This window comes from Physeter macrocephalus, unplaced genomic scaffold (assembly GCF_002837175.3).
Source record: "Physeter macrocephalus isolate SW-GA unplaced genomic scaffold, ASM283717v5 random_1462, whole genome shotgun sequence".
In the NCBI taxonomy this organism is placed as follows: domain Eukaryota; kingdom Metazoa; phylum Chordata; class Mammalia; order Artiodactyla; family Physeteridae; genus Physeter; species Physeter macrocephalus.
In genome coordinates, this window is record NW_021146671.1 from 1 (window position 1) to 25,000 (window position 25,000).

General features: G+C 42.9%; 1 protein-coding gene across 3 annotated transcripts; it reads left to right on the forward strand.

The window, feature by feature from the left end:
* Window positions 1-4,845: 4,845 nt before the first annotated feature.
* LOC102981475 (ATP-dependent RNA helicase DHX8) lies at window positions 4,846-24,407 on the forward strand. Of its 3 annotated transcripts, XM_028486922.2 has the most exons (18): window positions 4,847-5,148; window positions 9,742-9,827; window positions 10,329-10,401; window positions 10,819-10,904; window positions 11,868-11,977; window positions 12,365-12,706; window positions 13,087-13,231; window positions 13,325-13,528; window positions 14,221-14,308; window positions 16,387-16,484; window positions 17,466-17,613; window positions 18,655-18,836; window positions 20,016-20,210; window positions 20,517-20,702; window positions 20,828-21,038; window positions 21,583-21,764; window positions 24,036-24,176; window positions 24,333-24,407. In XM_028486922.2, the coding sequence occupies exons 1-18, from the start codon at window positions 5,001-5,003 to the stop codon at window positions 24,390-24,392; spliced, it is 2,685 nt and encodes an 894-aa protein (XP_028342723.1). In that variant the 5' UTR covers window positions 4,847-5,000; the 3' UTR covers window positions 24,393-24,407. The 3 variants fall into 3 exon arrangements, with proteins under 3 accessions (XP_054939512.1, XP_028342723.1, XP_028342722.1); XM_055083537.1 differs by lacking the exons at window positions 24,036-24,176; window positions 24,333-24,407 and adding an exon at window positions 22,512-22,765 and having other exon boundaries at window positions 4,846-5,148; XM_028486921.2 differs by lacking the exon at window positions 24,333-24,407 and having other exon boundaries at window positions 24,036-24,309.
* The last annotated feature ends 593 nt before the right edge of the window (window positions 24,408-25,000 follow it).

The following is a 25,000-nucleotide window of genomic DNA, read 5'->3' on the forward strand; positions in this document are numbered from 1 at the left end:
AAAAAAAAAAAAAAAATTATTTACTTATTTGGTTGTGCCAGGTATTAGTTGTAGCAGGCAGGTTCCTTAGCTGTGGCATGCATGTGGGATCTAGTTCCCTGATCAGGGATCGAACCCGGGCCCCCTGCATTGGTAGCGTGAAAACCAACCTAAATGAAGTCTACGAAATATCCACTACATCCCAAAGCAAGGTCACTTAAAGATGATTAACTAATAAATAAATATGTGAAAATTTCTTACCTTTTCCACAGACGATGAGGAGGTAGAGGTGGGGGAATAAATTCTCTTAACAAGTTCACATCCTAAGGGTGTCTGATTTTTTTTTTTCCCCTGACATTTTTTTTTTTTTTTTTTTTTGCGGTACTCGGGCCTCTCACTGTTGTGGCCTCTCCCGTTGCGGAGCACAGGCTCCGACGTGCAGGCTCAGCGGCCATGGCTCACGGGCCCAGCCGCTCCGTGGCATGTGGGATTTTCCCGGACCGGGGCATGAACCCGTGTCCCCTGAATCGGCAGAAGGACTCTCAACCACTGCGCCACCAGGGAATCCCTCCCCTGACATTTTAAAGACAGCCCTTAAAGTGAGAGAGAAAAGAGGAAATTTAACTGTGACAAAAGGAAAAGTCTGTTAAGAAGGAATTTTTTTGCCTAATAATATAAAACTTTGGAGAATTTAGAGCTCAAAGCATCCATTATTAATGATGGCACGTTGACGGCCTAAGAGGAGGGGAAATTTTAGGTCAGGGACATTTGGGGCGAAACTGAGGCTGTGCTTGAGTATCGTAAGATAAGGCAGACAAATAAAGGATTGCAACAGGAGGAATGGCCCTCTGAGATGGCCCTGGCCCCATCTGCCCCCTTCCCTCCCCTGAGCTGACCTCAGAGGACCAGAAGCAAGCGTGCTTTGTCTTCCAATCACCTGCCCTTATGTTTAGGCAGCAGACAGACCAGACTAATAAACACAGCTCTGCCCCCAGTCACGCATATGGTATTAAGAATATTCTAGTTCTTCCTTGATGGTTTTCTACTGCCTTTCTGACCCCTAATGATTCTTTCTAGAACCTACCACAGTGCCTGTGCATGAAGTAGATGTTCAATACATGTTTGATGAATTGATTCAAATTTGGAGAAGAATTTGCAGGGAAAGAGTATAAAATGAGGGGTGTTTCACTACCTCACTCTCTCTGGGGTCCTGTCCCTCTCAGCGAGAGCCTCGGATAAAAGGGCTCGGGCCGTTCCCACCAATGACTTTCTGTTGGTTCCCAGAGTCTCCGGTTGGGTCAGGGCCCCAGTGGAGCAGTGAAGTAGGTGCCATTTTTTTCTGAACTCTCCCTGCATTAATAACAATAACAGTTGAGTGGCAGTTACATGCTTAGAAGCAAATCATTCTGATTTTGCCTTCCAGAGCAGAGCTGTTTCCCCTGAGGTCCCAGCAGAAAAAGTCAGGGCTCTCTTGGTTGCAGCAGCACCATTTCTAAAAATTAATTTAATTAATTAATTAATTTTTGGTTGCATTGGGTCTTCGTTGCTGCACGTGGGCTTTCTCTAGTTGCGGCGAGCGGGGGCTACTCTTCGTTGCGGTGTGCGAGTTTATTGCACTGGCTTCTCTTGTTGCAGAGCATGGGCTCTAGGCACACGGACTTCAGTAGTTGTGGCACACGGGCTCAGTAGTTGTGGCTCGTGGGCTCTAGAGCACAGGCTCAGCCGTTGCGACGCACAGATGCACAGGCTTAGTTGCTCTGAGGCATGTGGGATCTTCCTGGACCAGGTATCAAACCCACGTCTCCTGCATAGGCAGGCAGATTCTTAACCACTGTGCCACCAGGGAAGGCCTACCATTTTGTTTTGGTGACAAGAAGTCCTGTGGTTTTTCTCACCAACTTCCCTGAGGATGCCATCTTTCAGCTACACACACGTAGATTATTTCTGCTTTCCACCCATCCAATCTAGGGTTGCCAAGAGGTTCAAGACTTTCTTCTCTGCTTCCTACTTTCCCCCAACCCCCAAGTTCTTACCCCAATGCCAGAAGCTGGGACCAGTCTCTGGGACAAAACAGAAATAATGTGGGAATTGTGGGTAGGGTTGAACACATACATCAGTCTAGGAACAGGCATAAAAGCAAAGCCCTTGTTATTACAGGAGGGCAGTGGGAAATTATTTCTTATCCATCATGGGTGGTGGTAGTGATTAAGCATAAGCTATTTGTTTCAGTCTTTAATTTAATTAATTAATTTATTTATTTTGGCCACACCACATGGCATGTGGGATTTTAGTTCCCCGACCAGGGATGGAACCTGTACCCCCTGCAGTGGAAGCTTGGAGTCTTAACCACTGGACCACCAGGGAAGTCCCTCGATATTTTAAATATTGTTTTGTGAAGGTAGATTATTTAATGGGAACTATCAACAGCTGTATTAAAGGGGCCACATGGAGGCTGTCCAAGGAAAGCAATATAATAATAACAGGCAATTAATTACATCTGGTATAATATTTTAAAACATATCCAAAGGACAATGAGAATGAATTCACTTTTTTTTTTTTTGGCTGTGCCGCTCCACTTGTGGGATCCTTGTTCTCTGACCAGGGATTGAACCCAGGCTCTCAGCAGTGAAAGTGCTGAGTCCTAACCGCTGGACTGCCAGGGAATTCCCAGAATGAATTCACTTTAAAAACTTATTATAATTTTATTTTTTATTGAGGTATAGTTGATGTACATTATTACATGTTTCAGGTGTACAGCATAGTGATTCACAATTTTTAGTGGTTATACTCCATTTATAGTTATTATAAAATATTGGCTATATTTCCTGTGCTCTAAATATATCCTTGTAAGAATGAACTCACTTTTTTTAAAAAAATTTTTTACTGGAGTATAGTTGATTTACAATGTTGCGTTAGTTTCAGGTGTACAGCAAAGTGAATCAATTATACATATACATATATCTGCTCTTTTTTAGATTCTTTTCCCATATAGGCCATTAAAAAGTACTGAGTAGAGTTCCCTGTGCTATACAGTAGGTCCTTATTAGTTATCAATTTTATAGTAGTGTGTATATGTCAATCCCAATCTCCCAATTTATCCCTCCCCGCCATGAACTCACTTTTGAACTGCATTTTGTCCAGTGTCTTTCATGGGGAGACAGAGGAGCATTCCATGCGCATCTGTGTTTGGGCTGTCAATTTATCAGTATCTATGCATTTGTTGTTTTCCTCTGGCTTCAAAAAAAAAAAAAAATCCCTCGGTATTACAGAATATATGTGTATTGCATAAAAAACGTTGACTTCTGAAAAAGTGTACTTAATGGCATATGCAAATAAAATTTAGTCAGTTTTGCTGTTAATATTTACTATTGAGATGTGTGTTCAATAATTCCCAAATAATTCAAAAAGTTCTTATAGTACTGCTACCACTACTACATGTTATGGTTCTATAGCCCTTTTTCCCACAGAGCTTTTAAAACAAAACAAATGCCACGTTTTTTTCCCATCCAGTTAAATACTGGAGGAAAGCAGAACATTAATTTATATATTTTTTGAAAGGCAAAGGAGCACAAAGAAAAGAATTCAATGGAATAAGCCCCAGGTATTGTAAATCCAAGCTGGCAAGTTGAGCTCACTGAATCAAGGGCAGGATTTTCCATCCCCTTCATGGGGGAAAGGAGGAAGAGAAAGGGGGAGTGGGAAGAATGCAGAGGGTACAGTACTAATTCCTTAGGAACGTGGAAACATGGAGCTCTTGGAAGCAGTGAGAGCTACTGCTCCGGGGTTTTCTCCCTCTGCTATACTTCAGTCCACGGTGAGATGTTGGAGGAACAGAGTTCAAAGGTGCAGCAGTGTAATGTAGCCTGAAACCAGAAGCAAAAGGGTCTGATTTCGTCCCTTTTGATGAGACAGCCACTCACTTGGGGGTGCCTCTGTTTCCTCATTCATCACGCAGAGCAGTGTGGTGTGGGAAAATCCTCACCTCTGTCACATAGGAAAAGGGGGCCTGAAGCAGAAGCTGGGAGACCTGAGCTTATCGACTTTGGGTTCACAGCACAGCTGATATCTGGGGGAACAAGTTCAGAGAGGACTGAGGGTATTAGCATCCGGAAAATCGGGGGTTGAGAAGTGGTTTTCGCAAGACAGGAGCCAGGTGGCTCTCTGGGGTCTCAGACTGAGGAGATCTACGCTTGACAGACTTTACGGTGACCATTGTCTCAGCTTTGGGATTATAGCAACTGCCATTTGTAGTGTGTTTACTAGGAGTCAGGCTCCTTGTACAGTTATCTCATTTGATCATCACCTAAATCTAGTTAGAGCAACATTATCCTGGTTTACAGATGATAAAACTAAGCCCCACGAGATTAATTTGGCCAAGGTCACTCAGCTAGATAGTGGAAGTATCAGTTTCTTCGTCTGTAAAATGAGTTAATGACAGAACTAGACTCCATCGCTTGCTGGTTTGTTACGGAATCGCTTGAGATAGTCATGACCCAAGCGGAAGAAAAGCCCCAGGAATATAGGGATCGGCTGTAAAGCGAACCTTGCTTTTTCCATACTTGAATTCGGGTACTTTTCTCAAGGCTTCTAAAGCGCGGGTCGGCGGGGTGGAGGGGAGTTCGATCGGGGGAGGTCGCGACCCCCTTTCCCCAGATCCCCTTGCGCAGGCCCCGGTCGCCCTCTGCCGACGTAGGGCGGAAGCGCGTGGAGAATGAACGTTTCCGAGCCTGAGAGCGGGCCAAGAAGCTCGTTGGCCTGTAGAGGGCGCCTCCCTGTGTGCAGAGTAACCCACTCAGCCGTCCCTTCCTTAAGCACTTCCTGTCTGATCTCTATGATCCATCCGATAACGCCAAGAGAAGCTCCTGGAGATATCAATTTACCGTAAACGAAAGAGAAGTGCGCCGACCCGGAAGAGGAAGTTGGAGCGGGGCGGGAGTAACTCGGAAGGCCGGCAGTGAGGGGCCCGGCGGGTACAGTAACTCCGAAGGCTGGCAGTGAAGGGCCCCGGGCAAATCGTAGCCATGGCGGTGGCCGTGGCCACGGCGGGAGCCGTACCCGGAACAGAGCTGGGCCCCGCGGAAGAACTAGCCAAACTCGAGTATCTGTCTTTAGTGTCGAAGGTTTGCACTGAGCTGGACAATCACTTGGGGATCAACGACAAGGATCTGGGTGAGTCCGCGGAGGTCCCTGCGGCATCTGGGTTTGGGCTTGAGAGAAGCGGAAGGAGAAAGGGGATTGACGGACCGAGTATGTGGGTCCGTGTGAGTCTATCTCTTTGTCAGAGACTTGGCCCAGGCAACCTGCGGCAGTGGCCTCCTCTTGAGAGCCCTCCGGGCCGAGCTGTTAGAAACCATTTCCCAGAGCTGTCAGTGAAACCTGGAGCGGGCATCGCTTTGTGGTTTTTTTTTTCAGCCACAGACAGACAGCGTTAACAGCAACAACGTAGAGCCACGTGATGATGATTATGATGATGATGTTCATGGCAGACACTTATTGGGTTCTCACTACATGCCTGATATTATGCTCAGTGTTTTACTTACATTATCTTATTTGGCTTTCATACCACTCTGTGAGATAGTATCATCTGTTTATAGATTAAGAAAACAAGGCTCCGAGTAATTAAGTAACACCCCTCAAGATCACATATCAAATGTGAGTGAGCCTGGTCTGGAATCCAGGTCTTTGGTAGTCCGTAGCTTTAACTGTGCTCTTAACCATTCATGCTTATACTATCTCTCAAGCACCAATGTCTAGTGTCTGTCAAACATGAGACGTCTTGGGACGAGCTGTATACAGGGAGAACCCAAACTGAGAAAATGGAAAAGACTGGGGTCCTACAGCTAAGGCCACAGGCAGGCGGAGTCCTTATGAAGGCAGAGGGATGGATGGGGTCGAGAGCATGAGTGGAGGGATTTTTTTTTTTTTTTTCCTTCCGGTACGCGGGCCTCTCACTGTCGTGGCCTCTCCCGTTGTGGAGCACAGGCTCCGGACGCGCAGGCTCAGCGGCCATGGCTCACGGGCCCAGCCGCGCCGCGGCATGTGGGATCTTCCCGGACCGGGGCACGAACCCGTGTCCCCTGCATCGGCAGGTGGACTCTCAACCACTGCGCCACTCTCAACCACTGCGCCACTTCCCTCCAGGAAGCCCTGGAGGGATTTTTTGACAGGTACAGGGATGCTTCAACCATTTTAACAGGAAGGAGGACAGAATACGGTTGTAGATGCAGATGGATTTAGGGATTGGTGGTAGGGAGATGAGGGAGAGAGTTCCAATGTGACTGTTCTGTTTTTTAAATGAAAATGAAGTCATCAACTGGAGGGATGGAAGGGAAGGGACACATGCATGACAAAGAGGGGTCAGGGAAGTTAGATGTGTGATCTTGGGTAAGATGTAATTTCTACGAAGCTGTGTTTCTCATCTGTGAAATAGGTATGATACAGGGGTAGTATATAGCACCTGTATATTTTCGTTCACTTATCTCTTGCCTCGCATCAAGATGTACCTATCCTGTGTCATTTTTCCTCAGTCTTCTCTTTTAGATAATAATGAGGTGATATTCTCGTCAGTTTGCTATCTCTCTGGGTGATATGTTCCTTCATTCAGCAAACCTTTGTTGAGCTAGGGGCTTAGGAATACAGTAGAGAACAAGGTAGATTCCCTCGGTCAGTGCGCTTACATTGTTTCTCTCTCTCTCTCTTTTGAACTACAGAGTACTAATGCCTTAGCCTCTTTTAGAGGAAACAAAAAGTTATTGAGACCAAAACTGCCTCGCCCCCACCTTCGAGGGCCACTTGCAAGTCCAAGTTGTTAGGTGCTATAGGTCTGAGGTTCCACCGACCCCCTCCTTGGGTTTGATCAGTTTACTACAGTGGGTTACAGAACTCAGAGAAACATTTTACTAACTGGTTTATTTTATTTATTTATTTATTTATGGCTGCGTTGGGTCTTTTGTTGCTGCGCGTGGGCTTTCTCTAGTTGTGGCGAGCGGGGGCTACTCTTGGTTGTGGTGCGTGGGCTTCTCACTGCGGTGGCTTCTCTTGTTGCGGAGCATGGGCTCTAGGTGCACAGGCTTCAGTAGTTGTGGTGCACGGGCTCAGTAGTTGTGGCTCGCGGGCTTCAGAGCGCAGGCTCAGTAGTTGTGGCACACGGGTTTAGTTGCTCCGCAGCATGTGGGATCTTCCCGGGCCAGGGATCGAACCCGTGTCTCCTGCATTGGCAGGCAGATTCTTATCCACTGTGCCACCAGGGAAGTCCCTAACTGGTTTGTTATAAAAAGATATAACTCAGGAACAGCTAAATAGAAGGTATGTGGCAAGGAGAGAGGAGCTTCCATGCTCTCGGAGTGCCCCACTCTCCCTGAATCTCCATGTGTTCACCATCCTGGAAGCTGTCCAAACCCTGTCCTTTTGGGTGTTTATAGAGGCCTCACTGTATAGGCACAGTTGATTAAATCATTGGCCATTGATGACTGAACTCAATCTCCAGCCCCTCTCCCCTCCCCAGAGATCAGGTTGGGGCTGAAAGTTCCAGCCCGCTAATCTCCTGATTGGTTTCCCTGGCAACTAGCCCTCATCCTAGTTATCCAGGGGCTTTCCTAAGGTTATCTCAGGAACATAAGAAAAAAAAGATAACTTACTCTCTGCACTTAGGAAATTCCAAGGGTTTTAGTTGCTCCATGCCAGGGATGGAGATCAAATATGTATTTCTTCTTATAAATCACAGTATCACACTGTTAAACACAGAATTACAAAACCAGTAACATTAAAAATACTAATATTGGAAAAGTGTGATAGACAATATTGTTTTGATGAAACTAAATTGCCAGGGTTGGTTTTAATAACAAAAAGGTATATATTTACTTCTTTTGTGTTTTATTTGTTGACTTGATTCTTTTGATTTTGACCTTGATGTATTATCATTTAAATCAGTCTCATTGTTTTTCCTGTTTTCAACAATGAGCTTGTTTTTAATTACTGATCCAGTTTTTGATACTTCAGTTAATTTGATGATGTCCTCATATAATTCTGAAAATTAAAAAAAAATCCTCATTAATGACGGCTGCAGTATGAATACGCTGCTGGCTGCTTTAAGATTGGCTCTTTTGAGCATTGTATGACTAGCACCATGTGACTTAGTTCTCCCTCCACATTTCTCTAAAGAATTTGGGCTCTGAAATCAGATTTCTGGATTCCAATCCTGGCTCCACCAATTATTATTGGGTAAGTCACTGTCTCGAACCCTCAGCCTCCTCATCTGTAAAACAGGGACAATAATGGTACCTACCTATGAGGGTTGTTGTGAGAACCATGGGGATAACCCATGTGAAACACTTAACATAGTGCCTGGCATGTAGTAGAGGTCTGAAAAGTCTTAACCACTGACGTTGTTATTAACTTGTTATTTAAAAAAAGCTGATGACATCTGGTTTTCACTTAGTGTCATAAAAAAGGTAAAGGCAAATTTCAGCATGGAAATGGTATGGTGTTACTAGTTTATAAGTTAGCTATCCAGATCTTCCATGTTATTATTATTTTTTTAAGGATTAAAATGCAAATGAAGGGAATTTGCTGGCGGTCCAGTGGTTAGGACTCCATGCTTTCACTGTGGAGGATACGAGTTCAATCCCTGGTCGGGGAACTAAGATCCCGTAAGCAGAGTGGCGTGGCAGAAAAAAAAAAAAAAAAAAAAAAAAAAAAGAAATCCAAATGAAATCATTAAAATTTTCTTGTGGAACTTACAGTGTATGGCTTTATTATCTCAGCCTATCATAATGCACTTTTCTCCTGAAAGTCTCGTAATTAATAAATAGTTCTAATATTAGAAGTTTCAAACCTAGGCCGGTTTGTAGAGAAAAATTTGGGGGAGAGGGGCAAGTGAGTCTTTCACCGACTCTGATGTTGTAACATCCAGCAGCTGCCTGGCCCTCATATATAGATCGGGTGTGTCCTTTCAGAAACCGTAGAAAGCATCCTATTTGTGCGTGTGTCCATGTGTGCGCGCATGTACGCATGCACACGGGCTCATGCTCTTGGACGTGGTTGCCTCTAGAATCTATATGGTGGAGTACATACCTAGCAGTTTCATGAAGAGAGTACAGTGATCTGGGACAAGGAGGTCTTCCTCCCTTAAATACACTCAAGCGCCTGATGAGCCATTTCTTGTTTTTACTTGTGAAAATTAACTAGGATATACATGGCTAATCTTGGTAGTCTAAATTCTTTCTTTACCCCTACTGAATGGTGGTCGTCGGTTTTCATGACTGTTGGGTAACCCGACTGGTTTTATTTTTAACATACTTGAAACTGATTTCTTGCTCAAGTCTCCATTCTTCTTGTTGTAATCCCTTTTCTCATTTGCAGCTGAATTTGTGATCAGTCTTGCTGAGAAAAATACCACCTTTGATACTTTTATGCACACGGGCTCATGCTCTTGGACGTGGTTGCCTCTAGAATCTATATGGTGGAGTACATACCTAGCAGTTTCATGAAGAGAGTACAGTGATCTGGGACAAGGAGGTCTTCCTCCCTTAAATAACACTCAAGCGCCTGATGAGCCATTTCTTGTTTTTACTTGTGAAAATTAACTAGAATATACATGGCTAATCTTGGTAGTCTAAATTCTTTCTTTACCCCTACTGAATGGTGGTCGTCGGTTTTCATGACTGTTGGGTAACCCGACTGGTTTTATTTTTAACATACTTGAAACTGATTTCTTGCTCAAGTCTCCATTCTTCTTGTTGTAATCCCTTTTCTCATTTGCAGCTGAATTTGTGATCAGTCTTGCTGAGAAAAATACCACCTTTGATACTTTTAAGGCTTCACTGGTCAAAAATGGTGCAGAATTCACGGTATGTGTATGTAGAGACCCCTGTTTTGTTTCAATGTCACTGTTGGATTTAAATTTTGATAGTATGTGCCAGTCAAGTAAGCCATTAAGTGTGATGTTTTCATGCCACTAAGCAGTGGTAATGTAACCGAATTACCTATGACACCTTTCTAGGAAAATGGGGCAGGATTTCCATTATTAAGCCTTTATGGGTGTTTACATTCTTGTTCTGTGAATTAGGAAGTGAAAAGCAAGAGTCTAGGTTTGAGAGGTAGTTCTAAACCATGGGAAATAAAATGGTTGATGGGAACTAAATTACTTCCCCCCAAAGAGTCCTAAATATTAGCTTTCTCTGAGGCTATGTTACTAGGTTCGTGCAATATTAGGTTGACACTCTATGCTTCATTTGTCCCAGTTAGCTAAATTCAGGTGCATAACCACCCTTTTCTAAAGGACACCCCTTTTCTTAGTGTTTTTAAGCACTGATCCAGGAGCTGACAATTTTTGTTGTTTCTTTTCAAAGGATTCTCTTATTAGTAACTTGCTGCGTCTCATACAAACCATGCGGCCTCCAGCGAAGCCTTCCACAAGCAAAGGTGAGCAGAGCTCCTAGACATGCTTCATCTCCAGAGTAGTTTAGATTGTAAGCGTCCTATAAATTGCATTTATTTCCCTTGCAGCAGCTGCTGAGCAAGTAAATGTTCTAGTAAAATTTTCAAATGACTTAAGGCAAAATTAAAATGATAAGACATAACCAATCAAATGAATACTGAATCATACTCCCCACCGCCACGCCGGGATAGTTTGTTAAGGGTTTTGTAATCAGTGTTTTTTTTTTTTTTTTTTTTGAAAATTGAATTACATTTATAGTAATGTATGTGAGTAATATGTAGGAAAATGTTCTGTTTTTAGTTTGATGCAAATCTAATGTTGAAGTTCTTTAGTTAACCACTAAGAGTATTAAATATATCTTTTTGTTTTTTTAACCCCTTCATGCGCTTTAATGAAACAAGATCCAGTTGTTAAACCCAAAACTGAAAAAGAAAAGCTGAAGGAACTCTTTCCAGTCCTTTGCCAACCAGACAACCCTTCTGTTCGGGTACTGTTACCATGAGAGGATGAGGATGTCTACTATCACTGCATTTTCCCCCCTCCTCACCCCTTGTCTTTGTCTCATTAGTTATTAATTTTAAGTTTGTCTACACTGTAACAGTTTTCAGAGTGAGAGTGGTCACTCCCGGAGCACATACTGTTGTATCGAATAGTGTTAAAGGGTTCAGAGAACCATATTTTAGGGAAATGAGATTGGGAATTATGGAAAGCAGTGATTAGGGATATGGAGTAAGTATGAAACAACGTAAGGTTCTGGAACAGATGCCTGATGTGCGAAATTAGATTTTTTTTTTTCTCTATTACATATTAGAAGATCCTATTTTTAAAGTGTTTTGATTTTTAAATTTCATTTTAGCAAGTATTTATTGAGTACCTACTGTGTGCCAGGCACTGTTATAACTACCAGGGTACAGCAGTGAACAAAATAGACTAAAGTGTCTGCCCTCTTGGAGATTACATCCTAGTACTAGGGTGGGGACAGGAAATAAACACATAAACTCCTCTAATGGGGAGGAGACAGGCAATACACAAGTAAGTAAGTATAGGATATAGCTGATAGCTAATAGAACTATGGAAAAAAAAATAAAACAGGTGAAAGAGAGAAGAGAGTGTAGAAGGAGAGTTCCTTTTTAAAAATTTTGACATCTATTTTCTGTTTATAATCATCACTTTCATGCTTTCACGGGAGCGGTGATATCTAATGCCTTCCATAGGCTTGTATTAAGGACAAGGGGGATTTGCCAAGTATAGAAATGATTTCCAGGAGCCTTTGCTCACTCCTTCTTCCTCTATCTCAAATTGTGTTGGAAATCTCTGTCCTCTCTGCTTCTTCACATAAGTGGTCAGAAACGTAGGGGGTGTTAGATTTGTAGATGTACCTGAAGTACAGATTCTTGAGTGACTTTTCTTGTCCCCTCTTCTCCTAACTTGGCTGCCTCTGCCCCCGTAGACCATGCTGGATGAGGATGATGTGAAAGTCGCTGTGGATGTCCTGAAAGAACTGGAAGCCTTGATGCCCAGCGCAGCAGGCCAGGAGAAGCACAGAGATGCTGAGCACCGGTTTGTCCCTAGCGTCCTGTCCTTTGGAAGTTTAGGATATGGCGATAGTTGAATTGTGGACCAGCCAAGCAAAATTATGGGCAAGTTTACAGAATCTAGACTGGCCACGTACCGTACTGTTGCATCTGTTTTCATTGCTCCCTGTCGAGAATGTTTATGCAGCAAATGCCGAGATGTTCAGAAGGTGGAAATCCAGGTTGAAAGAGGGTGAATATGTTTGTGGCCTCCTTTATTGGCCTGCAGGGATGTCATAGTTATTGAAACTCTGGTTCGGTTCAGCATTTAGTGGGTACCTGCCATGTACATGGCACTGTGCTGGGTGCTTGGGAAGGCAAAGATGGAATTGGGCTGGTTTCTTTTTCAAACAGGTATTTGTTGATTTGTCAGGGACAAGACGAAGAAGAAGAAGCGGAGCCGAGAGCGAGACCGCGAGCGAGACCGAGACCGCAATAGAGACCACAAGCGGAGGCACCGGTCCCGCTCTCGATCACGTTCCCGGACCCGGGAGAGGAATAAGGGGAAGTCTAGATATCGGTCCAGGAGCAGAAGTCAGAGTCCCCCCAGAGACCGGAAAGACCGAGACAAGTATGGGGAGAGGAATCTGGACAGGTGGCGGGATAAGCATGTGGACCGCCCTCCCCCAGAAGAGCCCGCCATCGGGGACGTTTACAACGGCAAGGTTACCAGCATCATGCAGTTTGGATGCTTTGTGCAGCTGGAGGGACTAAGGTAATGGCTGGTACTCTTCTTTCACACCGCTGAAGGACAGAATTTCTTTTATCACTGGGGATTTTCACATTCTAAAAAATTACTATATCAGGTTGTTAGAAGTTGACTTTTTATTTGAAATGTCATAGAGCCATTTATTCCTTCCTCTGCCTTCGGGAGATCTGCCCTTTGCTGGCTGAGACAGAGGAGAATTTGTTGCCCCCTGGCCCCCAACTTTTTCTCTGGGAGGGTGGTAATCCTATTTCATTGTTTGACCACCTTCTTGGAACTTTCCTCTTGCGTTTAAGACCATTTCCCTTTGTTCATTTCCAACAAGGGTGGAAATCGTTTGGGGAAAAAGTATTTTAGGCATGTTCCAGACGTGTGTGACTCTCCCTCAGGAAGCGGTGGGAAGGCCTGGTGCACATCTCTGAGCTCCGCCGGGAAGGCCGTGTGGCCAATGTGGCTGATGTGGTGAGCAAAGGCCAGAGGGTCAAGGTCAAAGTGCTGTCCTTCACTGGGACCAAGACCAGCTTGAGCATGAAGGTAGGTGAGACATCCAGCCAGTTTCCACAGCTGATGGCCAGGGAAACATAGGAGGACAGCAGGTAGGCTATGTCCCTTGTTTCTGTGCCTTAGGATGTGGATCAAGAGACTGGAGAAGATCTAAACCCAAATCGACGGCGGAATCTTGTTGGGGAGACCAACGAGGAGACCTCTATGAGGAATCCGGATAGACCCACCCACCTCTCCCTCGTCAGTGCCCCTGAAGTAGAGGACGACTCGCTGGAGCGCAAGCGCCTTACCCGCATTTCTGACCCGGAGAAGTGGGAGATCAAGCAGGTTGGGGCCATTTGCTCTTATGGCCACGTAGGCATTCAGCAGGTAGCATGGTGTTTAGGAGTGCGGGCCCTGGAGCGTCATGGCTTGGGTGACTTTAGGCCACTTGCTAGCTTGTGATCCTGAGCCAGGTTACACTACCTCTTTGTGCCTCCACACCCCCATCTGTAAAACAGGGCAAATGGTGACATTGTGGGGATTAAACGAGTTAGTAGAAGTGAAGCTCTTAGGTTAGTGCCTGCCTGCGTTATGTGTTATAGAAATGTTCATTCTTGTTTTCGTCATTGGTCAGTAAACATAAAAACGCTGTTGGCCAGGCCACTGTGCAGGTGCTAGGGCTATGAGGACCTATTATGGTTCCTACCCTTGAGAATCTCTCCTTCAGGGGAGGAGATAGATTGAAACAAATAACTGGGAAGGCTTACGTATTACATAATAAGGAATGTACAGAATGCTATGGAGTCAAGGGAAGGAGCAGATAACATCCTGGGGATGAGACCCTTGAGCTGTGCTTTCGGGCACCACGTTGTCGTGCCCCCCTAGGGATGGGATATACGGTGTTCAAGGCCCTGCAATCCTGGATCAGCAGAGGAAAAAACCTTGGTTTCCTACATGAAATCTCTGTATTAACTCTCTTACAAAAGAAGAGTTTTGATCTAGCAGGTGACAAATGCTTCCTTTTATCGTTTGGCTAGATGATTGCTGCCAATGTCCTTTCCAAAGAAGAGTTTCCAGACTTTGATGAAGAGACTGGCATTCTCCCTAAAGTGGATGATGAAGAAGGTAACCAGCCAATTAGATGGATCGGGAGGACAGTTGCCAAGTTGAGCCGTGGATAGGGTTTATTTGTAGTTTAACCCAGTGGTTAAACTCATTTGTTCCTTGGGTCTCACCACTCATCTCTCAAAGGAAAAGGGTCTCCTTATGATGGAAGCAAAAAACTTCATTTTTCTGATAAATGTGTATATATGGTTACACTTGTTGCTTATGATCAGTTTTTAGGATATAAAAAGTTATAATTGTATTTTGGGGAGTGAATCTGATCTCACATTTTTAGTAATTGTTCTGTAAACCCTGGATCCGCCTAGATTACCTCTGAGTTGCCCTGGAATAATTTTTGACTTAGCCCATTGGCAATTTTTTTAAATTGTGAAATAAGTTCCTTAATAAAGTGTATATAGTTTATATAACGATAACAAATGAACATCTGTGTATATAGTTATATAGTTTACATAACAATAACAAATGAACATCTGTGTACCTACCACCCAGTTATGTAGAACTTTACCTACCAGCACCTTTGAAACCCATACTTGCCACTCTCTGATTAGATCTTCCTCCTTCCTCCTTTGGGTAACACCCATTCTAAATTTTGCATTAATTATTTCCTATTTTCCTTTAGCGTTTTACTATCTACTATATATCTATCCCTAAACATTGTATTGTTCAGTTTGTCTGTTTTTTAAACTTTTTTTTTTTGAGTCACCATGATTCTTTCCATATTTATCTATGTTGATTTTTTTTAAATTTATTTATTTATTTTTGGCTGTGTTGGGTGTGTTGCTGCGCGCGGTCTTTCTCTAGTTGTGGCAAGTGGGGGCTACTCTTCGTTGCGGGGCGCAGGCTTCTCATTGCGGTGGCTTCTCTTGTTGCGGAGCCATTAATTATTTCCTATTTTCCTTTAGCGTTTTACTATCTACTATATATCTATCCCTAAACATTGTATTGTTCAGTTTGTCTGTTTTTTAAACTTTTTTTTTTTGAGTCACCATGATTCTTTCCATATTTATCTATGTTGATTTTTTTAAAAATTTATTTATTTATTTTTGGCTGTGTTGGGTGTGTTGCTGCGCGCGGTCTTTCTCTAGTTGCGGCGAGCGGGGGCTACTCTTCGTTGCGGGGCGCAGGCTTCTCATTGCGGTGGCTTCTCTTGTTGTGGAGCACGGGCTCTAGGCGTGTGGGCTTCAGTAGTTGTGGTGCGTGGGCTCAGTAGTTGTGGCTCGCGGGTTCTAGAGCGCAGGCTCAGTGGTTGTGGCGCACGGGCTTAGTTGCTCCGCGGCATGTGGGATCTTCCCGGACCAGGGCTTGAACCTGTGTCCCCTGCATTGGCGGGCGGGTTCTTAACCACTGTGCCACCAGGGAAGTCCCTCTATGTTGATTTTTATAGTTATTTTTTGCTCATTTTCATTGCTGTAGAGTTTTTCTGTATATAAATTTACCATTATTTACTCATTTTACTTTTGATGGGCATATGGGCTGTCTTCTCGGTTTTTTTTGTTTACCTTTATGAATAGTTCTCTTATGAAATTCCTGTATTTGTCTCTTAATTCACATATGCAAGACCGTCTCTTTTCTTAAACATGTAGGAGGAGAATTTCTGGGTGTTAGGAAATGTGTATATTCAACTTTACCAGGCAGTCCACATTGTTTTCTGAAGTTTTTCTACCAATTTATACTTCTACCATAAGTGTAAGAGAGTTTCTGTTGCTCCACATCCTTGTCAACATTTGGTATTGTCCATTTGTCCAACTAAATTTTTTTTCCCTAATCTATTGTGGGTTAGGAGTTATTCCATATGAAGTTGGATGGCAAATGCCTTAGTGCCATTTAGAGTGTCAGACAGCGTTTTTCCACAGGCTTAACTTCTTTTGAGAAAAGCTCTGATCGGTTCTTGGGCTGGGGCACAAATGCCCTAGAAATGGCTGGTGGAGGGGGAAACAGACACCTGCATTAGAGTTCTGACCTTGGGAGCTATCTTTGATAAAGATTGCTGATGCTTGTGGAAATGTATTGTTTTGGTGAAAACAATCAGTCATTTCTCTCTTTTTTTTTGGCTAATTCTTCTTTTGGGGGACTTTTAGATGAGGACCTTGAGATTGAACTGGTTGAGGAAGAGCCTCCATTCCTGAGAGGGCACACCAAGCAAAGCATGGACATGAGCCCTATCAAAATTGTTAAGGTGAGAAACACTGAGACTCTAACCTGGACGTGTCAAGTGAACTTCTTTTCCCAAAGCAGCAATTCAGTTTTTCAGAGCAGGTTACTAGATCAGAGTAAGCAGAACTCAAGCTACGGGAGGTAGTAGTGACTGTTGGTCGGGGTCCAGAATATTTTTGTTTTAGAGGAAGATTGACTTGGCTTTGTTGTTTTTGCCTTTTAAATTCTTATACTCTCATTTTAGTGTGTTTTGGGAGGAAGCAGAGATAAATATGAGTGCTGGATCTACCATGACTGCCTTTGCCCAGGCTTTAGGGCTTGAGTCATTACCTTGCAGATTCAAGGGCAATTTTGAAGGGTTCACTTGAGCAACTGGGCCCCCCAGTAGAAAGCTATAGCACTGGGTGTTGTAGAGGGCAGTGTGGGGAGAAGAATTCACTGAATAATTATGATAAAATTTTAGGTTTGGAAAAGGGTATCTTAAAGATCTTCCAGCCCAGCTGATGCTTGTAATCCACCCATGTATCCTTCTGCAGTGTTCCTCCCACGTGGTCTTCTCATGTCTGCTTGACAATGTGGGTGACAGGGAATTCACCAGCCCTTGAGGAGACCCATTCCATCCCCAGATGGATCTGATCAATAGTTCTTCTTTAGGTAGAGCTGAATATGTTTTATTGAGGCATCTCATTGGTCTCAGTTTTAGTTCTCAGGACCATATAGAAGGATTCTTATCTGTTTCTTACATATCCATTCTCTTGGGGTTCCCATCTTCAAGCCCCAAATCCCTAATTTCTTCAGTGATTTATCATTGTCCTTGTTCATTTTCTCTGAATATAGTACAGTTTATCCATTTCTTTCATGCAGTCTGGTATGTTAATATTAACTTTCTTCTGGGTGGGCCTCTTTTTAGATTTGAGTGGCTGAACATCTGTATTTTATTTCCTGGATATTTAATGCATGCTGAGATCCCATTCTGATGTTGCTTTGTCCTCTGTTGCACTAGAACCCAGATGGTTCCCTCTCCCAAGCAGCAATGATGCAGAGTGCCCTCGCCAAAGAAAGGCGGGAACTCAAGCAGGCCCAGCGGGAAGCAGAGATGGATTCTATTCCCATGGGACTCAACAAACATTGGGTTGATCCTCTGCCTGATGGTAGGACTCTGGGAGGGGACTGTGGACTTTTCAAAAAAAAAAAAAAATCTGAACTTTCACATACACAGGGAGAAGACACTGCCAGTACATAACTAAAGATTTAGCCTTGGCTTTGGTGATTTAGTTTTTCCCTTCAGTTAGAGCATGTTTTTGGTTTGTTTTGTTTTTTAAATGTTTTCGTAACCGTGGTCAAATCATTAGACTGGCTGTTTTCTTCTGAATAACTTAAAAATTTTTATTCCAAAGATAATACAGCTTTGAAACTTCTCTTTTCATATAAATCTTTGTGTAGTAAATATTAACTGACTGCTGGATACAGTCATAACAAATACTTACTGTTTGTGTTAGGTACCTGGGTATACAACTGTGAAGAAAGCAGACATGATCCCTGCTCTATGAGGCTCACATTTTAGTGGGGAAAATGGATATTAACCAAATACTACCAAATTACTGAGCAAATCACAATGAGTGCTACATAGATAAGAAGTACAGGTAGTATAGTTGGCTATGGTGGGTCACTTCCCTGGGAAGGTGGAGACCTGAAGGATAAATAGGACTTAGTCTGTCAAAGGGGCTGGCATGGGGATTGGGGAATATGTTCCAGGCTGAGGAATAGCCTGTGCTGAGGCTGTGATGTGGGAAAGAAGACCTGTATAGCTGGAATAGAGAGAATGATGGGCAGAGAGGTGGGGGGTGGGTTGTGGCTGCCAGGAATTTGGAGATGGCATTAGGAGTTAGGGCTCAATCCTAAAGTTCATGGGGAAATGCTGCAAAGTTCTACGCAGGGAAGTGGCAAGATCAGAGTTGCATTTCCAAAGGATTATTGAGGGTGCCCTCCAAAATGGATTGGATGGGGCAAGAGTAGACGCATGCCGTGAATTAGGAGGCTTTTATAATAGTTCACAGGAGAGAGATGGTGGCTTCAAAACAGAGATAGCAGAGAGGAGGGATGTACTGGAGAAGTGTGACTTGTTGAGTGTGGGGGGAGGGGGCAGTGAGGTAGCATGAGGATGATACTAAGTCGCCTGTTTTCCTTTGCAGCGGAAGGCAGGCAGATTGCTGCCAACATGAGGGGTATTGGGATGATGCCCAATGACATTCCCGAGTGGAAGAAGCATGCCTTTGGGGGCAACAAAGCTTCTTATGGAAAAAAGACCCAGATGTCAATCATTGAACAGAGAGAGAGCCTGCCCATCTACAAACTGAAGGAGCAGCTGGTCCAGGTGAGAAGCCCTTTATGATGTGTTGGTGGGGAAGTCAGGGTGTTTTCTAAAAAGAGGATGACATGTTTGAATTGAAATTAGCACATTTGAAGTGGCTTTTCCGAAGGGGATAGGAAAAAAACCCCAACATTTCCAAGTACTTAAAAAATATGTATGTATTAGTCTCCACATTTTTTTTTTCCTATGAGGAAATAAATCTGTTTGAACTGGGGATCCCTAGAGCAAGTGGACAGAGTATTGTATTGCACAGACAAATAGCTCTGGACAATAAGAATAATGGGGATGCTTGACTTGACACTGAGGCAAATCTTTGCTTCAGATACTTATTTCCATTTTCTGGAGATCTGATTTAAGACCACTAAACCTTCCTGAGGCAACTGAGTTTACTAGTTTCCAGGGAATCCTTTCAGTGATATCTTATACATATACAATGAAGTACAAATATATATAAAAACACAGATATTATATGTTTTATTTGAGCTGTATGTGTTTCTAAATGACAGCATATTATGTGTACTGCTCTGTATTTAGCTTTTTCCCCTTAGTGATATAGCTCAGCATTGTTCCCTTTTTTTTTAGGTGCTTTGTTATGTGGATGTGCTCTGGCTTATTTAACTAGTCCTGTGTTAATAGACATATAGGTTGATGGATATCCTTTGCTGTTATAAACAGTGTAGAAATCAGGTGACTTTAGGGGGTAAAGTGACTTTATAGATTTGGGAATGGCAGTAGAAAGGAACATTGTATTTAACTTCTTTATTTACTACCGAATTCTTTAACCATGTTTGTGTAATACTTAAAAAAATACATGTACATGTGTAGAATATTAGGTCTATCTGGATAGTTATGCTTTTAGCATCATCTTTGTGTTTTTATGAACTTAAGGAAACCAATAAATTAAAAAAAATTTGAGTCAGTTAAAAAGAGAATTCTCATAAAGTTTAAAGTTTTTAATTTGTCATACATGCGATTAAAATAAGAGCATTGCTCATAGAAAATCACTGTTAGCATTTGTTTCTATGCATAATTAAAAATAATTTAAACTCTAATTGTCGTCTTACGTATGTATACTACTGTTTCCCCTTCTTCTCCTTTAGTGTTAGAGCATAATCAATTGTTTTACTCCAGAGTAATGTGTGGCAGATTTTAATGACCGTGTTTATATTTGGTTGTTTTCAGGCTGTCCATGACAATCAGATCCTGATTGTCATCGGAGAGACAGGATCTGGGAAGACAACGCAGATCACCCAGTACCTGGCAGAGGCGGGCTACACTTCCAGGGGCAAGATTGGCTGTACCCAGCCCAGAAGAGTTGCGGCCATGTCAGTGGCCAAAAGAGTGTCAGAGGAGTTTGGTTGTTGCTTAGGCCAAGAGGTAAGTGGTTGGCGAAGCTATTCTGAAAATGCCTGAAGAAAGTGTAAAGGCCCAGATCTCTGTCTATAAAATGGGAGTAATACTACCTTTTTTCAGGTTTCTCCTGAGAGGCAGGGTTCTCATGGTCATCACTGATCTGTTCAGGATCAAATCCAAGGCAGATTTAACTTTGAGGAAATCATTGTACATCTTGGTCAAATTCTGTCTGTTACGATTATGGGTAATAGCCTGGGCTGAAGTCTTGCCTGGAGATTGCAAAAAGGAGAGGTTTGTGTCTTCAGGTTTTCAGCCTCTGTTCTGCTTTAGGTGGGCTACACCATTCGATTTGAGGACTGCACCAGCCCTGAAACAGTTATCAAGTACATGACGGATGGGATGTTGCTCCGAGAGTGCCTGATTGACCCCGACCTCACTCAATATGCGATCATCATGTTGGACGAGGCGCATGAGAGAACAATTCACACTGATGTGCTCTTTGGATTGTTGAAAAAGGTAACTAGGTGCTCTTTGATGACCCTTATTCTACCTGTTGGGAGCTGAATTCTGGGAATTGGCTTTGAGTACCTGTGCCTCTTTGGGCAGTCCTTTTTAGTAAGGTACATTGCATTTCCCTTTAGACGGTTCAGAAACGGCAGGACATGAAGCTGATTGTCACCTCAGCCACCTTGGATGCAGTGAAGTTTTCTCAGTACTTCTATGAAGCTCCCATCTTCACCATCCCAGGTCGAACATACCCAGTAGAAATATTGTATACAAAGGAACCTGAAACCGATTATCTGGATGCCAGCTTGATCACTGTCATGCAGATCCATTTAACAGAACCACCAGGTAGGGGGAAAGAACATTTTTTCCTCTTAGACCAAGTCCTAATGGGGGTATTTTTGCTTATCTTTTAAAAAATGCCTTCTAGGGACTTCCCTGGCAGTCCAATGGTTAGGACTCCATGCCTCCACTGCCAGGGGCCCGGGTTCAATCCTTGGTCGGGGAAACTCAGATCCTGGAAGCCTCGTGATACGGCCAAAACAAACAAACAAACAAACAAACAAAAATCTGTAGTTCAGACCTTTAAAAAAATGCCTTTTAAATATTGATCTGTCTTAAGTCTCAGGCTTGCATGTTTGAAATGGTGGTGATGAAAATATAAATAATGGTGTGCAGGGTTTAAATGCATCTATTTAAATATAGACATATTTTTAAAAATTAAAACTGAAAACAACAAACAAATGAATAAGCATGGATAAATGAAAACCTCTTGATTTGTTAGAGGTCAGAATATGAGTGTGTTTTCCATCGTTTGCAGTTCGGTGAATGTCACTGTGGCCTTTGTATGGGACACACACAGAGAAAGTCAATGCTTCTGTTCTCCTCTTAGGTGATATCCTGGTCTTCCTGACTGGTCAGGAAGAGATTGATACTGCTTGTGAGATCCTGTATGAAAGAATGAAATCCCTGGGACCCGATGTTCCAGAGTTGATTATCCTTCCAGTGTACTCTGCTCTTCCCAGTGAGATGCAGACCCGAATCTTTGACCCAGCTCCACCTGGCAGCAGAAAGGTAACACAGGCTCTTGTGCTCTGAAACCATGTGCTGTATGCAGCTGGCCCTAACGGGGATTGCTTAAGGTGTATGTGAGTCTTGTTTATTATGTTTTAGAAAGTGGTCCAACCAGTTTGTTAAGGAATGAGGGTCTTATATGTGATCCTGCTCTTCTTCCTCTCTTTTCCTTCATCCGACAGATATTTTTTTGAGCATCTACCAGGCTTTGGGGTAGACACCAGGGCTGCAGTCTGAGGACAAGCTTCTATCTGCTGTGGGACATCCACCGGTAGACAGGCCTTTAACATATAGTGTGAATGTGCTGCTGGTGTGCTGGATGCCCAGAGGGGGAGCACCCAGCCCAGTGTTCTTACAGGAAGTGAGGATCTAAGCTAGTCCTGAAGAACACGTGGGTGTTCATCTAGACGAGAAGGGCAGGAGAACATGCATCCTGAGTAGACAGGACAGGCTATGATAGCCGAGGGGTGAGAGAGTGTGGCCATTTCAGGGAGCTGTGTAGTTCCAGCAGCTGGAATTGACTGTGAGTGTGTGTATTGAAACAGTGGGAAAGGGGACAGATGGATTTTAAAATAATAGTTTTACTGAGATATAATTTACATACCATACAATTGTCCCTTTAAAGCATACAATTCAGTACACTGTAGTATAGTCACAGAATTTTTTTAGTATATTCACAGAATTGTGCAGCCATTAATTATAATTATTAATCATTAATCACCATTTATCACTACTGTTAATTTTTAGAACAAGTTCATCATCCCTCAAAGAAACTCTGCACCCTTTAGCAATCATCCCCCATTCACCCCTCTGCTCAGCCCCTGGGAACCAGTGGTCCACTTTCTGTCTCTGGATTCACCTATTCTGGACATTTCATATAAATGGAATCATATAATATGTGGTCCTTGCGGACTAGCTTCTTTTACTTAGCATGTCTTCAAGGCTCATCCATGTTGTAGCATGTATAAACACTTCATTTCTTTTTATTGCTGACTAATATTCTGTTGTAGAACAGAGTGTACCACGTTTTGTTTATTCATTCATCAGTTGATGGACATTTGGATTGTTTCCACATTTTAGCTATTATGAATAATGCTGGTATGAACATTTGTTTACAAGTTTTTGTGTGGACATGTGTGTTCATTTCTCTTGAGTATATACCTAGGAATGGAAGACAGATGGATTTTCTTTTTTAATTGAAATATATAGTTGATGTACAACATTATGTTAGTTTCAGGGGCACTACAAAGTGATTTGACATTTGCATATATTATGAAATGACCACCACAGTGAATCTAGTAACCATCTGGAAGACAGAAGGATTTGAATAACATGACAGAAGGATTTGGATAACGTTAAAGAGTTAGAACGGTCAAGACATAGTGGATGCCTGGAGGTTTAGGGAAGGGCAGAGGGGAGAAGTCAGGAATGACTACCAGTTTCTGGCTTGGGCAGCTGGATGGAAGATGGTGCTGAGGAGGGAAACGAGGAGCAGCAGGTCTGGTGGGAAGACGGTGATGCCTCCTCTGTGCTGTTCCTGGTGATGGCACTTCTCTCCGGGAGGGCTTCTGCAGCTCTCTGACAGGTAGAAGCGTTTCAGGGCCGGTAAGATGCTGGCATGGGGTGAGATGTTCTGCTGCCTCCTAACAATGATTTTTCTGAGCATTTGTGTTTTATTATCTGAACCTCCGGGTGGAAGAACAGTGGCAGTGCCAAGCTGAGACCAATAATCTTCTAGATCACATATACCGCTGCCTACGCACAAACTGTGAAATTCCTCTGCCGCCTTATAGTTCATTTCGTGATCAGAAAAAAAATCTCCCTCTTGTTCCACATACACAAACAGCCCGTTTGGTAGTCCAGATGTCCCCGTGGGGGAAGAAAAATCTCATTTTGCACTGGCACGTGTGATGCCAGGAAATCTCTGCCTTCCCAGGGTGCTAGAAAATTAAAATTGTAGTAATCAACATTGGATCTAGAAAATGAGATATGTAGCCATTTGCACCAAATGAAATTGGCTTTGATTGGCCACTGCTTTTTCCTACTCCACTTCTCTCAGGTACCACTCCCTCCCCAACCTAACCCTTAAGATGAAGGCACCTCCCCTTCTGCCCATTTGAGGCCAAACTGAGATTAAGTGCTCTCTAATCATCTAGAGAGAGGGAGAGCCACACAATCCCTTTGGGAAGGTGTCTGAGTTCAGAAGTCTCCTTTCACACCTCTGGGCTGAGCCTGGGCGGCTCAACCCAGCTGTGTCCTCCTTGCCTGCAGGTCGTGATTGCCACCAACATTGCGGAGACATCACTGACTATTGACGGCATTTACTATGTGGTGGACCCTGGATTCGTGAAGCAGAAAGTTTACAATTCTAAGACAGGGATCGACCAGCTCGTGGTAACTCCTATTTCTCAGGTATGGCAGCTTCTACTGGCAGCTTTTCTGAAAATCCTGGTTAGGGCTTTTCTGAAATTTTTTTTATGGTTTTGTATTTTGAATTTTATTGTTTTAAGATGCTGGCTGCTTTCTTGAGATAAGGGAGATTTTGTGTTGTTTGTTTTTAATTTCTAGAATTGTGTGTCAACATTAAAAAGCCCCATAAAACTGGAACTTAAAAAAAAAAGAAATTGAATCCTAGCACCCTAGATGATCTAACATAAGTGGTAAGAACATATTTTTTAAAGTATTGCACTTAGCCACAGTTATCTGAGATAGTAATAACTCATGAGATGATAATGTGTTTCTTTGGTAATTATGGAATAATTTCCTACCTAAATTATATTTTAAAATGAATAGCCTGATCATCCCTTTTGAAGACAGTTTGGCCACACTGTATCCGAAATGTAAAAGTTCATTTCTTTAACCTAACAGTTCTGCTTCTAGAAGTATATCTGAAAGTTAGAAATGATTGAACACATATCCAAAGGTAATGGAAAAGGATGTTCACTGAAGCATTGTTTATATTGGAGGGAACCCGGAAAAATTCTAAATGAGCTCCAAAAGGGAAGTAGTTTAATAAAATATGGTAAATTCATGCCATAGAGCGTTATGTGACATTAACATGGTGGTGTGTATCTATATTTAATGGCATAAGCATATAACTCTGATATATTGTTTGAAAAAAGGGAGCTATAAAATAGCATGAGTAGTATAATCCAATTTTTGTTTAAAAATAGATGGTGTGTGCTTGTGCACAGTGTATGTAAACGTGCCTGCGACTGAAAGCACGTTGGCGAGAT

What these genes read in the sequence shown, in the direction of transcription:
- LOC102981475 (XM_028486921.2), top strand. Translation starts at nt 5,001, where the DNA reads ATGGCGGTGGCCGTGGCCACGGCGGGAGCCGTACCCGGAACAGAGCTG. An exon ending in GTTGTTGCTTAGGCCAAGAG is followed by an intron (nt 20,211 to 20,516) that starts GTAAGTGGTTGG and finishes GTTCTGCTTTAG; the next exon opens with GTGGGCTACACCATTCGATT. An exon ending in CCATTTAACAGAACCACCAG is followed by an intron (nt 21,039 to 21,582) that starts GTAGGGGGAAAG and finishes TTCTCCTCTTAG; the next exon opens with GTGATATCCTGGTCTTCCTG.